Source organism: Gobio gobio, assembly GCF_949357685.1.
Source record: "Gobio gobio genome assembly, chromosome: 7".
Classification (NCBI taxonomy): Eukaryota; Metazoa; Chordata; class Actinopteri; order Cypriniformes; family Gobionidae; genus Gobio; species Gobio gobio.
In genome coordinates this window covers 19,181,820-19,195,686 of record NC_137103.1, presented here as the reverse complement: position 1 = coordinate 19,195,686, position 13,867 = coordinate 19,181,820, and the positions used below count along the sequence as shown (strand labels likewise).

The 13,867-nt window shown below is 37.5% G+C and overlaps 2 protein-coding genes across 4 annotated transcripts; one reads left to right on the top strand and one right to left on the bottom strand.

The window, feature by feature from the left end:
• The first annotated feature begins 10 nt into the window (after positions 1–10).
• fbxl3a (F-box and leucine-rich repeat protein 3a) lies at positions 11–9,774 on the top strand. 3 transcript variants are annotated; one of them, XR_013816827.1, is made up of 6 exons: positions 11–301; positions 958–1,336; positions 3,459–3,581; positions 3,663–3,834; positions 5,676–7,617; positions 8,015–9,774. XR_013816827.1 is itself a non-coding variant. In XM_079820970.1 (5 exons), the coding sequence occupies exons 1-5, from the start codon at positions 282–284 to the stop codon at positions 6,314–6,316; spliced, it is 1,335 nt and encodes a 444-aa protein (XP_079677096.1). In that variant the 5' UTR covers positions 11–281; the 3' UTR covers positions 6,317–9,774. The 3 variants fall into 3 exon arrangements, 1 of the variants encoding a protein (XP_079677096.1); XR_013816828.1 differs by having other exon boundaries at positions 29–301; positions 5,676–6,811; positions 8,157–9,774; XM_079820970.1 differs by having other exon boundaries at positions 5,676–9,774.
• On the bottom strand, positions 8,810–13,603 carry cln5 (CLN5 lysosomal BMP synthase). The gene is made up of 4 exons (XM_079820972.1): positions 13,381–13,603; positions 12,162–12,336; positions 11,849–12,074; positions 8,810–10,412 (listed from the first exon to the last, which is right to left on the bottom strand). Exons 1-4 carry the CDS (start codon positions 13,482–13,484, stop codon positions 9,928–9,930), a joined length of 990 nt encoding a protein of 329 aa, XP_079677098.1. The 5' UTR covers positions 13,485–13,603; the 3' UTR covers positions 8,810–9,927.
• Between the last annotated feature and the right edge of the window lie 264 nt (positions 13,604–13,867).

The following is a 13,867-nucleotide window of genomic DNA, read 5'->3' as shown; positions in this document are numbered from 1 at the left end:
CTGACTCGACAACAACATCGCCATTTTCAGCGGAGGGAGGCGGTGACGCTGAAAGCTCCCGCGGTACAGAAGTAGGTCAACCAGCAATTTCGTCGAGACATACGCACTCAGACTCCCGAGAAAACGAGATATAACTACATAAATCTGCGCTCATTCGGTTCCAATGCGTGCGCTCTGTTCTACTCTGATGCGTTCAGGTTCCTGTCCGGGTTGACATTCAGACAAGTTATCAGGATTTTGTTTGTTTTTCACTGTTTGCGAGCGAGCTGAACGGAGACAACATGAGTAATACGCAAAACAGGTAATTTGGGGATAGGCTGTTCTGTTGTTGGCTTAATCTAACTAGATCACTGGCTCCATTACTAAATATATTTGTGCAGTGCTTCGATCGGGCTGATTATGTTTTTATTAATGGATAGTATCCTCCATGTCATTTAGACGTGTGAGCAGAAGAGGAATTTGTTTACAATTTCATTAAGACATTTTAAATTGTTTCCAGGAAAGTTGAGAGGCATTTAAACGTTTCATTATATGTGTGGTGTACTATGTATAATTATTATGTATAATAATTGAATACACACACATACATGTATATATTTAAAAATATTGCATGTATATTTATATTATATACAATTTTTGAACAAATTGTAAAATTCAACAAATTGTTATTAAATACATGCATATTAATTTTACACAGTACACATTATAACTTGAACTTTGGATGTGATTAATCGATTTGTGTGTGTATATATATTTTTTATACATAATATATGTGTATATATTATTATATTTATATATTATATACTTTACATATGTATTGGTGCGTGTCTGTGTGTATACATATACAAACACTCATATAAAATATATAGATAATATATAGTCTAGGTTTAGGATGCATGTGGTGTTCAAATATGCTTCTCTTCTGCCTGTTTATACTTCACTTCTCATGCTTCACAGCTCTCTCAGGCCCCCAAGAATGAAAAGGAGGTTGAGCAAAGAGCGAGAGGACAGCACCTCATCCGGCGATGAGCTGACGGACTCCTTCAAGAGGGTCAAGCAGCCCGACGAGGACTCTGGAGATCAAATGTACATCTGGACTCGACTACCCCAGGAGATCCTGCTTCACATCTTTCAGTACCTTCCGCTCCTCGATCGTGCCTTCGCTTCACAGGTTTGCCGGGGCTGGAACCAGGCCTTCCATATGCCAGAGCTTTGGAGATGCTTTGAGTTTGAGCTCAATCAGCCTGCCAGCTCTTACCTGAAGGCCACACATCCTGACCTAATAAAGCAGATCATAAAGAGGCACTCCAATCATTTACAGTATGTCAGCTTCAAGGTGAGAGGCACAAGAGGAAGTGCACGGTTTACCCGCAGACTCCCCATTACCGCTTTAAACATTACAGCTCACAAATTAAGCTGACCTTAAAGGGACATTATGACATATTTACTCACCTTCGTGTCATTCCAAACCTGTATGACTTTGTCTTTGTTTTAATGAACACAAAAGATGTTTGAAGAATGTTGGCAGCCAACATTGGTGGCTTCCATTGACTTCCATTGTATTTTTTGTCAGTGGGAACCAAAACTGTTCTTCAAAATATGTCATGTTCTGCAGAAAAAAAGAAAAGGTTATATAAGTTACTAGATAGATAGTTCACTGAAAAATTAATCTTCTGGCATCATTTACTCAACTTGTGTTGCTACAAATCTGTTGATGGGAAAAACCGGAGAGATGTGTTCCTCCATTGAAAGTCCATTCCACCAAAACTTTGAGGTTACAAAAGATTCATAAAGGCATAGTAAATGTAATCCATATAAATCAAGATGCTTAATCCAAGTCTTCTGATTTATGAACATAATTAATTTAGACTTTGATTCACACACAAATATTAATCACTGCACAAATGGAGAACACAGAATATGGAAGATATGGTCGACTTGGATTTAACCGCTTGATTGATAATGATTCCTTTTGCAATATCTTTGTGAACATTTTAAAGCATTAATTTTGGTGGAATGGACTTTCAGTGAAGGGACAGAAATCTCTCTTTTTTTTAAGTTTCTTTAAAAAAAATCTTAATTTGTGATTTAAAGATTTAAAGTCTTTTGGGTTTGTCACGGTGATGGTGAGTAAATAAGGAAAAATTGTAGATTATATTGCCAATAGTTTTGGGATGCCTGCCTTTACATGCAGTTGAACATGACATCACATTCTTAATCCGTTGGGTTTCACATTCACATCACATTCTTAATCTGTTTGCAGCAGTAATAGCTTCAACTCTTTTGGGAAAGGCTTTTTTGTTTTTTTTAGGAGTGTGTTTATGTGAATTTTTGACCATTCTTCTAGAAGCGCATTTGTGAGGTCAGGCACTGATGTCGGACGAGAAGGCCTGGCTTGCAGTCTCCACTCTAATTCATCCCCTGCTTTGTGCACTAATGCGCAGTCATGTTGGAACAGGAAAGGGGCCGTCCCCAAACTGTTCCCACAAAGTTGGGAGCATGAAATTGTCCAAAATGTCTTGGTATGCTGAAGCATTGAGAGTTCCTTTTACTGGAATTAAGGGGCCAGGCCCAAACCCTGAAAAACAACCCCACACTTTAATCCTCCCGCCACCAAACTTTACATTTTGCACAATACAGTCAGGTAAGTACCTTTCTCCGGTAACTGCCAGATCCAGACTCATCTAATGGATTGCCGGACAGAGAAGCGTGATTCGTCACTCCAGAGAACACGTCTCCACTGCTCTAGAGTCCAGTGGTGGCGTGCTTTACACCACTGCATCCAACGTTCTGCATTGCACTTGGTGATGTTCTGCATTGCACTTGGTGATGTAAGGCTTGGATGCAGCTGCTCAGCCATGGAAACCCATTCCATGAAGCTCTACGCACTGTTCTTGAGCTAATCTGAAAGCCACACGAAGTTTGGAGGTCTGTAGCTATTGACTGCAGAAAGTTGGCGACTTCTACGCACTGTGCGCCTCAGCATGCGCTGACCCCGCTCTTTGATTTTACGTGGCCTACCACTTCGTGGCTGAGTTACTGTTGTTCCCAATTGTTTCCACTTTGTTATAATACCACTAACAGTTGACCGTGGAATGTTTAGTAGTGAAATTTCACAAATGGACTTATTGCACAGGTGGCAACCTATCAGGGTACCACGCTTGAATTCACTGAGCTCCTGAGAGTGACCCATTCTTTCACAAATGTTTGTAGAAGCGTCTGCATTCCTAGGTGCTTGATTTTATACACCTGTGGCCATGGAAATGATTGTAACACCTAAATTCAATGATTTGGAGGGGTGTCCCAATACTTTTGGCAATATAGTATGTTGACTTGCATTATTAAAAAATTCTGTAGAGGTGCGCTATTTTACAGTGGCTTTGAACATGGCACATCTGATCAAAACCTAAAACGCAATAGTTCAGTTGATGCTGAGAGTTTGTGTTCTGTATCCACAGGTGGACAGCAGTACAGAATCAGCGGAGGCTGCATGCGATATCCTGTCTCAGCTGGTGAACTGCTCTCTGAAGACTCTTGGGCTGATATCCACTGCACGGCCAAGCTTCATGGAGCTTCCGAAGGTATCATGACATGCGTTATGGCTGAGCTATGTGTTAGAATGATGGGGTGGATGTTTCCTGATGTTTGTTTTCTCTTTTCAGTCCCACTTCATCTCTGCCCTCACCGTGGTGTTTGTCAACTCCAAGTCTCTTTCGTCTCTGAAAATTGATGACACGCCAGTGGATGATCCTTCGCTCAAGGTCCTGGTGGCCAACAACAGTGACACACTCAAGCTGTTAAAGATGAGCAGCTGCCCTCATGTTTCTCCTGCAGGTATGACATGTTGTTATTTGAGGGACTGTGATTCTAGCACACGGGCCCTCAGGATCCACTTTCCTGCAGAGTTTAGCTGAAACCTTGATCAAACTCACCTGCCTGTAACGATTCAGTTGCTGCATCCCAATTCGCATACTTATACCATGACCTAAAAGTATGTACTCTTTTTGTGAAGAAAAAGTACATACTTTTGAGTGTTATATAGCAGAGTTATGTAGCATAGTATGCAAGCTTTGGGACGTACTACTTCATCATCTTTAACAGACAGCTCTATCGCAGTTACATGCATCTTGTCACCGTTTAAACTGCCTTGTCAATCATCTTGTCACAGTTAAAACGTTGATCTGCCAGTCGTGGGTCTTTCATGCGGAGACTCTCATGTGTTTGCATTTTAAATATAATGATGCATTTAATGGCTTTAATGGCTTTGGTATCATTACAAACATTCTCAATGTTGTTGCAGATTAAATAAAATGTGGATAATATTAAATAAATATATTTTCGTCAGGTTAGATACTGATAATTATTCACTCAAACCCCTTTACCTAAACCTCTCTACTTAACCGTCGGACTCGCACATCCGTCATGTTTGTAGTTTTTTAACACAGGCCTCAACACACCTGCCTGGAAGTTTCTAGCATGCCTAGTAAGAGCTTGATTAGCTGGTTCAGGTGTGTTTTATCGGGGTTGAAGCTAAACTCTGCAGGACAGGCCCTCCAAGAGCAGAATTGGACACCCCTGTAGTAGATAATCCGGGTACCTTTGGATTACTCAATCATTTCAACATACTACGATTTGGGACGTATTAATTTTATTTTCAAATACTATTTAGGACGGATAGTATGCAAATTGGGATGCACCAAGTGATCCTGAAGACCTTGATTAGCTTGTCCTGGTGTGTTCGTTTAGGGTTGGGTCTAAAAAATTGAGAACCCCTGTTCTAGCATGTTGGCAAGTTCATGAAATATACTCATCACCAGTTTCAATAGCTTGAAACTATTTGAAAAGTTAAATATTCATATCAATGGTGTAAAGTTTTATTAAAATATAGGATGTAGTAAATATTCTCAAGTAAATTTAAATATTTTTGAATGATTAATGCCTAACAATCACAACAAACTACAAGCAATAGAAGAATAATACAAATAAACACTGATTGGAATCTAACAGCAGTATTAAGTAGGCCTGGGCGGTAAACTGGTTAATTCGGTATACCAGTTTCAAAATTCGCAAACATTATGTATTTTTCGAATGCCGCCATACTGGCACGTAGCTAAAAACAAGTGTTATATCTATTCAATGGCCAAGAAGAGTGAAGTAATGTGTATTGAGACTGTGGGGACCTTTAACTGCATACCCTTCTTGCTAATGGTTATAACTTATAATTTTATAACATAACATTTTGAAAATTGGAAACAACAGTTTTGATGAAAAAAAATACTATGGAAGTCATCGGGCCCATCAACTCTTTGATTCATACTGTTTGATTCATACAGGTTTGAGGGTGAGTAAATGATGACAGAATTTCCATTTTTGGGGTGAACTATCCCTTTAAGCACATGTTAATGTCCTTAAATTACCCATTAATAATAAAGCAAAACAATTGTATGTTAAGAATTATTAACTAACTGTGTGTTATTAGCAGCCAAAGGAATATGACTCTAGCACACACAAAAAACCAAGCTCAGAATTCAGATTTTTGGAATTATTGAAGAGAAAGCCAGACGCATCTAAGAATCTAATTTAGTTTTTTCCACCCTAGACGTTAGTCACACTGTATTATTTGTAGTGTCTTCTGTCTTGTGCAGGTTAAACCCATCAGTCTTCTGTTTTTGCAGGTATTCTGTGTGTTGCTGATCAGTGTCATGGTCTGAGAGAACTGGCTCTGAACTATCACTTACTGAGCGATGAGCTCCTTCTGGCGCTTTCCTCTGAGAAACACGTGCACCTCGAGCATCTTCGCATAGACGTGGTAAGCGAGAACCCCGGTCAGCAGTTCCACACCATCAAGAAGAGCAGCTGGGACGCCATGGTGCGCCATTCACCCAAGTTCAGCCTGGTCATGTACTTCTTCCTGTACGAGGATGAGTTTGGCCCCTTTTTCCGCGATGAGATCCCTGTTACGCACCTCTACTTCGGCCGCTCAGTCAGCAAGGAGGTCCTAGGCCGCGTCGGCATGAACTGTCCTCGCCTGGTGGAGCTGGTGGTGTGCGCCAACGGTCTGCGACCGCTAGATGAGGAGCTGATTCGTATCGCAGAGCGCTGCCAGTTCCTGTCGGCCATTGGACTGGGCGAGTGCGAGGTCTCCTGCAGTGCTTTTGTGGAGTTTGTGAAGATGTGTGGCCGCCGCCTCTCTCAGCTGTCTATCATGGAGGAGGTGCTCATCCCAGACCACAAATACAGCCTGGATGAGATCCACTGGGAAGTGTCCAAGCACCTGGGTCGTGTTTGGTTTCCAGATATGATGCCGACCTGGTAAAATGCACATAAAAAGTACTCCTAACCCTTTGGTGAAATGGGCTTTTTATGTGGTCTTCAGTTAATTCACAAGGTTTGTACATAGATTTGATTTGAGATGTAAATTCTCTGTTAAAGGGATAGTTCATCCAAAAATTCTATTATCATTTACTCACCCTCAAGTCATTTCAAACCTGTATGATCTTGTTTTCATTTGTGGAACATATGAGATATTTTTTTCATTTGACAAAAAACACACACACTTGGACATTAAAAAATCCATATAATATATGTTCCACAGAATAAAGAGGATGACAATTTCCATATTTGTGGGAAATATCACTTTATTGGCATGATTGATGAAAATTAAATTTAAAGAGATTTAAATGAATCTTACAAAAGCGTATTCAGGTCATATTTAACCCTAAAATTTAAATATATCATATTTTATTATATTTTGCATCAAAACGAAATTAAGCCCATTTTAGGACTATTAATTTTTTTTTTTTGTCTGTGAGTTATTTGATTTATTAATGCCATTATTTGACTTATTAATCCCATCTCATTACAGCAATTAGTATTCTTTTTACAGTTCTATTTTTGTTAAATCAGCATAAAGGCAGGACAACAACTTACTTCTATGATCTATAATTATTTTACAATTTATTTTTCTCCTGCATTATGCTAATGACAATGTTAGGTATTGTAAGTCACAATACAAAAATAAAATGTAATGTTCCAAAAGAAAATTGAGCATATTCATGAAAAATATTTTTGTATTTCTTTCATTTGAGGGTGTAACATAACCTGTACATTTTGTAACATTTACAAATAGAGCCTCACTGTACACATCATACCATGTATATACACGTTACATTTTCATATATTTTTTTGCAAAATGTGTGTTGTTTATTTAGAAAGGAAACTGAAAGCTGTTTTATTTAGATCAGCTCCTAGTCATATGCAGATATTCATTATTCATGTTATGGGTTTTCGGTCTTTGTTGATGTTCTCAGCAGATGCTCATCTATTTCTTCACTTCACTTCTGCATAATTCACTTTGCCCTGCTGTGTATCTGTGTGGATGGCTGTTTTCAGTGGCTCACTATTGTGCTGTAAAGTGTGGACCTCATGTTAAAGGAACACTCCACCTTTTTTTTTTAAAATAGACTCATTTTCCAACTCCCCTAGAGTTGAACAGTTGAGTTTCTTTTACCGTTTTCGAATCCATTTAGCCGATCTCCGTGTCTGGCGGTAGCACTTTTAGCATAGATCATTGAATCTCATTAGACCGTTAGCAACTCGCTCAAAAAAATGACCAAAGTTTTGATATTTTTCCTATTTAAAACTTGACTCTTCTGTAGTTACATTGTGTACTAAGACTGACGGAAAATGAAAAGTTGCCATTTTCTAGGCCGATATGGCTAGGAACTATACTCTCATTCCTGCGTTATAATTAAGGATAGGAACATTGCGACTGAAAATAGTCCCCAGAACTTGCTGTGCAAGCAGGTTGTCCCGTTGGTTATGTTGATGGAAGTCAGCCTATTTTCAGGCACTGCGTAATATCATTGCGCCGCTGCACCCATGGTACGGCAGCAATGTTCCTCGATTATTACGCAGGAATGAGAGTATAGTTCCTAGCCATATCGGTCTAGAAAATCGCGACTTTTCATTTTCCGTCGGTCTTAGTACACAATCTAACTACAGAAGAGTCAAGTTTTAAATAGGAAATGTTTTGAGCGAGAGACTAACGGTCTAATCAAATTCAATTATCTATGCTAAAAGTGCTACCGCCCGAACCGGAGATCGGCTGAATTAATTTGAAAACGGTAAAACTCAACTGTTTAACTCTTGGGGAGTTGGAAAATGAGCCTATTTTCTAAAGAAGTGGAATGTTCCTTTAAATCATTGGTGACAGAAATGTTGAAGCCTATCCCAGCGGCTCAACCATAATCACATTTATGATTATATTGGCCAAATGGTTTGTGTAGTTCGTTGAACCAGGTCTCACTAGGAATCTTCAGCAGCACCTACCAGTGGCATGGAAAGCTATAAACATTCAGTGAGAGCGGTTCCCCCTCACCAGCTAGTGGCCTCTCACTACCCAGTTCACCAACACAATGTCACGGTTAAAGAGTAGTGCACAGCCGTCTGGGTTGTAAACAATAAGTGCTCACTTGAAAGTGTGCTGATTTGGTGTATGTAGATAAAGAGCTGTATTTTGTGTGATTTAAACATTTGGTATTGCAGTGGTTTTGTACAAAAATGTATAGTGAATAATATGCACCCTATACATACCAAATGGAAAGATTTATTTTGAAAGAAGTAGTTGCTCAGATTATGGTGTAGCAGGGAAGAGGGTGCAGAATAATATAACTGCATATTTTTAAGGTCTTGGGTATGTTGGCGTAGGTCAGAGAGGAAAGAAATGAAATGATCAGTGTTTGGCTCACATTACACTTGTGTCCTCAAATTTGGAAAGAGAGAGTGAAAGAATTTTAGGGATACAATGAACCGTTGATTGGGTTTTTATTGGATTGCATGAAGAATGTTGTAACATGACAATCACTAACTGAAAGGGATACAACCAGATAATGAATTCATGCGTTTCAGACTTGGCTGCGTTCAAATGCGCCCCTTTGATTCAGTTCAATATGATTCAGTATTGGAGTGAAGCAGTGAAAACATTTTCCTTTAATAAGGAAGTCCCATAATTCTGTATATAAAATGCTGTGTTTTTGATATAAATAGAAATACTTATGTATACTTCTGTGGAGGTTCGAAGTGTTTCTGTGCTGATCTCTTTCAGATGAGTGGGAATTATTCCTTGATGGATCTTTGTACCCTTGTGATTAGTTGATCAGTGTAATTTATTAATATGCTTTTTTGTATTAATCTGCTTATAGTGATAGTTTAACTTTGAGTGAGATGCTCCATGTTGATTTATATGCATATTATATAATTTATAAAAAGTCAATAGCATGTAAGTTTTCTTTGACCAATTATCCAGAATTAAAGCGGTATTAGATTTTGTAAATTGTAGCATCTAGATTAAGAAAACTAAGATTCCTGTCATCATTTGAATTGAAAGTAAAACATTCTTGAAAATTAACAGCTACAAGCTAACAAGCTACAGCCTGGTAGTTCACATACAACTTAGTTATATCATTAAAATAACTGAGCTAAGCTTTAATCAGTGCATATCTTAACATTTTAACTATTTTTATTTTAAACAAAAAGCTTTTTGTCAGACGTGACTTTTTGAAAGGCATACAGAAGAGCATTGCCTTCAACTCATGCATGTATAAATAGCATCAAACCGAGTGCTCATGTATTAGGTTTTTTTTCTGAAGCAAGTGAGCATATTGCTTGTATTGCTAATATGAAAGCATCATTTCTTTTGTGTTGTAAAAACACGATTATAACATTGTCTTTTGTTGAAATAAATAATGGCAAATAAACATTTGTGCAGACGTGTGAATGTTTTACAAATCATTTACATTAAGGCATTGTACAACATAAACATTCCAAAAAAATATTTTATGCTTTAGTACAAATGAACAAATTATCATCTGGATTGGAAGTAGAAAATTAAAAAGTGTCACTTTATTTAGTATTAAAATTAGGTCATTATGGAAAAGGAATCTCCTCATAGGTTATTTGAAAGTAAGGATATTTCATCGGCAGCTTCCAATATTCAGAGTTGTAGTAGAAATAGAAAGTCTTCTCTAGAACTGTCTTTTCATAAGCCTCCAACAGGCTCATTATCATTTCTATCACTGACTGGTGAGAGCGAAACAAGTGATAGAACTTCTTCATGTCCATAGCAAGATCTTTCGTAGAAGACTGTTGAAAGATGGTGTCGTCTCCCAAATAGAGAGGCTCTGCGCTGTACAGATAGATCTTTGTGTAACTGGTTGGAGTTTGGCTCAGCAGTTGGGCACCCAGCTCCATTAATTTCTTATATGTGCGGTGCACAAACTGAGAACAATCGTAGGACTCGAACCATGTTGTGGCATTGGCACCAGGCTCTGACTTTACCGTCCAAGTCTCGTAATACACACCCGTTTCATTGTCCTTCTGAACCCACAGGGCCATCTCATTAAACATCTCACCTAACAAAACAAAAATATATGAGAGAAACAGCATAAAATCCAGACGAAACAGAAAACACATGGCGATGAGGGGCGGTGTGAGAGCTTCAGGCTGCTACGATATTCGTACATTTATTGTTTACGATAGTTAAACTGTTGTTTTATTATTCTGCAAATGTAAATACAACACCAATGTAAGGTTATCTAGCTAGATGACATAAATGTAGTTTTGTCGGTAATGTTTTATACCATTTTGGGATTTGGGGTTGGGGAAAGGTTTATTTGAATGCATGTGTTTTTTTTTGTTTAAACATGTTTTTTTTTTTTAATTGTCCAACTTAGCCATATACGGAACCACTAAAGGCACATGTTGACGGGGAAAAAAATGAGACGGAGGAAAAAATATGGCAATACTTTTGCTTTCTTTTAAAAAATGTTTTACAATCCCCTGAGAAACTTTACATTCGCTCGCAAAAAGTTCCTTGTGAGCGAACGCAAAGGTTCTCGGAGGAATGCTAAGGTTTTGCAAGAGAATTATATTTTTTCCTTCCCATCTCATATTTTTCCCACCATGTCCCTTTTGGGGCTACATGGCCATACATTGCTTGGTCCTGAAATAAAAATAAACCTAATTATAAATTAAAGATTTAGATCATTAAGATTTTGTATGTTTTTTAAAATAGGCATCTTATGCTCACCAAGGCTGCATTTATTTGATCCAAAATATAGCAAAAATAATAATATTATGAAATGTTTTGCAATTTAAAATAACTTTTCTATTTGAATGTAAAATACTTTTCAGTAAAATGTAATGTATTCATGTGATGCAAAGTTGTTTTTTCAGCATCATTACTCCAGTCTTCAGTGTCACATGATCCTTCAGAAATCATTCTAATATGATGATTTGCCATTCAAGAAACATTTATTATCATTATCAAAGTTGAATAAATTCAGGATTCTTTGATGAATAGAAAGTTCAAAAGAACCGCATTTATCTGGAATAGTAATCGTTTGTAATATTATTTTAGTCTTTAAGTATTTCTTACTGACCCCAAACTTTTAAACGGTAGTGTATAATGTTGCAAAAGCTTTCCATTTCAGATTAATGCTGTTCTTTTGAACTTTCTATGCATCAAAGAATCCTGGAAAAAAACTATTTCTCAACATTGATAATAATCATAAATGTTTCTTGAGCAGCAAATCATCATATTAGAATGATTTCTGAAGGATCATGTGAAGACACATCACTGAAGACTGGGGTAATGATGCTGAAAATTCAGCTTTGCATCACAGGAATAAATTACATTTGACTGTATATTCAAATAGAACCAAGTTATTTTGAATTGTAATAATATTTCACAATATTACTGTTTTTGCTGTATTTTGGATGAAATACTGTAAATGCAGCCTTGGTGAGCAGAAGAGGCTTAATATGCATTATAAACGTACAAACTCACCTGAAATCTCTCCTATTTTCTCCAAAGTCCCATTCTGCTTCCAGTGCATGTCGTCGATGCCCTCATAAAAGCATGCGGCTCCCTGGTTACACCAGAACGGAGCACTCACACCCTCTCTTTCATGAGGAAAAGTGCAATTTCCAAGCTGAAACAGCTCGTACCACTCCATAGTGAAGTTTCTCCGAGTTTTTGCGCTTCCAAAGCCAATGGCATCATGCATGATATGCTGAGGTGCAAAACTCTTGATTAGACTCAGCTGAACTCTTAAAAACTCTTAAAGAAAAGAGGCCTGCTATTCAATGCATGCACTTACAAACTTTCCCATGACGTCACCATATTTGAACTCCCACACAGGAGTCTGAAGTCTGAACACCGAGATGATGTCGTAGTCTGCCAGGACAGGTATCCGACCGTCTGGATCTCCAGTGGGGCAGAATGGGTATAAAGCCTGGCAGAAGGGATCAACATCGGGACGTCTGTCAAGTCGCCTAGAAATTGATAGGACATTGGTTTACATTTGATTTTCAGCCAACCTGGTGGATGTCACAATGTAATTAATATTCATGAGCATAAAATTGTGATGTAGTTTATTTCTTAACACCTAATATTCAACAATATTAATGGTTTTTTTAATATTGCAAAGAGTACAGAGATAGCATTAATGATATACAAATTTGAACATCTTGTTGATACATTTTGTGTATTGTATACAATGTCATCTGAACGTACAGGAGAAAAAAGTTAAGAATATGAATTATTTAAATGCATTTACACTATTGGATGACATTGTTTTCTGTAGAACTGCTTCTTAGATAAAATTAACTAATTTAATAATTGGTGATCTTTACAACAGAACTGAACACTGATGCTGAACAATGACACCCATTTTCTTTTAGAGCTGTTGCCGAAATGAACTCTGTTTGCTGTTATCACTGTAAAGTGAAACAATCTATATTGTATAAAGCGCAATATATAAATAAAGATGACTAGACTTGACTAAGAAATCATTAGTTCAAATATTGTGATTAATGTATACAATGTATATTTTCATTTTACTATTGAAATGTTCATATTCTACTGATGACCTAACTTAAGTTAACACTGCCAACACATCTCTTCACGTGGCACGTGACTTTTATATACTTTTTATCTACCACTGTACATTCATTGCCCTTTCATTTGCACATGTTTATAGCACTAGGGCATTCATACACATCCATTTCAATTAATAGCATATCTGTAAATACATAGCTAAATTCTGTATATTTTGTATTTGTATTACTGTATTGTATTGCCTTTTTATTCTTGTGTCTCTTATCCCTTGTCTGTAAGTTACTTGTTTGTTCTGCACTGGAAGCTCTTGCCACCAAGACAAATCCCTAGTGTGTGTGTAACGTTAAAATACTCGGCATTAAAGCTCATTCTGACTCTGAAGACATTAAACCAATAAACCATCGTACAAAGTAACTTGAAAACAGTCGACTGAAGATGAACCAATATGAAGTGTAACTTACAGTGTGGCTGCAACTTACTTGTAAGGCACTGGCCAGACCTGCTTCCCACTGACCCTAGAAACGACCAGCCCCACAATCCAACAGTGAAGCAGCGAGTAAATGAAGGGAACGGAATACTTCATCTCAGCACAGGCTCGCAAAAACACTAATGTGTAGCTGTCTTTCTTGCAGCTGTGTGAATTGTTTTGTCTCACATCCTTGTTTTAGAGAACCCTGATCACGTGACAGACTAAATTGAGTCAACTGGTCAGTCACGAGTTTTTTTTTAAAGGGGTCCTGTCAAAATAAAAGTTCCTCTATAATACTACACAATATAATACTGAATACATTTTGATCACAACAAAAATTAAAATAAACCCATTCACTAAACTCAAACATAGACATCGTTTCAGCCAATGTCATGATGCTTTTTAAAAGCAGTTTGTCAAACAAAAAAATTCTCAATTCTTAACAGACCTCATATTTCTTTATCTGCTTGTGTAGGCTAAGTTTTTGGAATAACAAA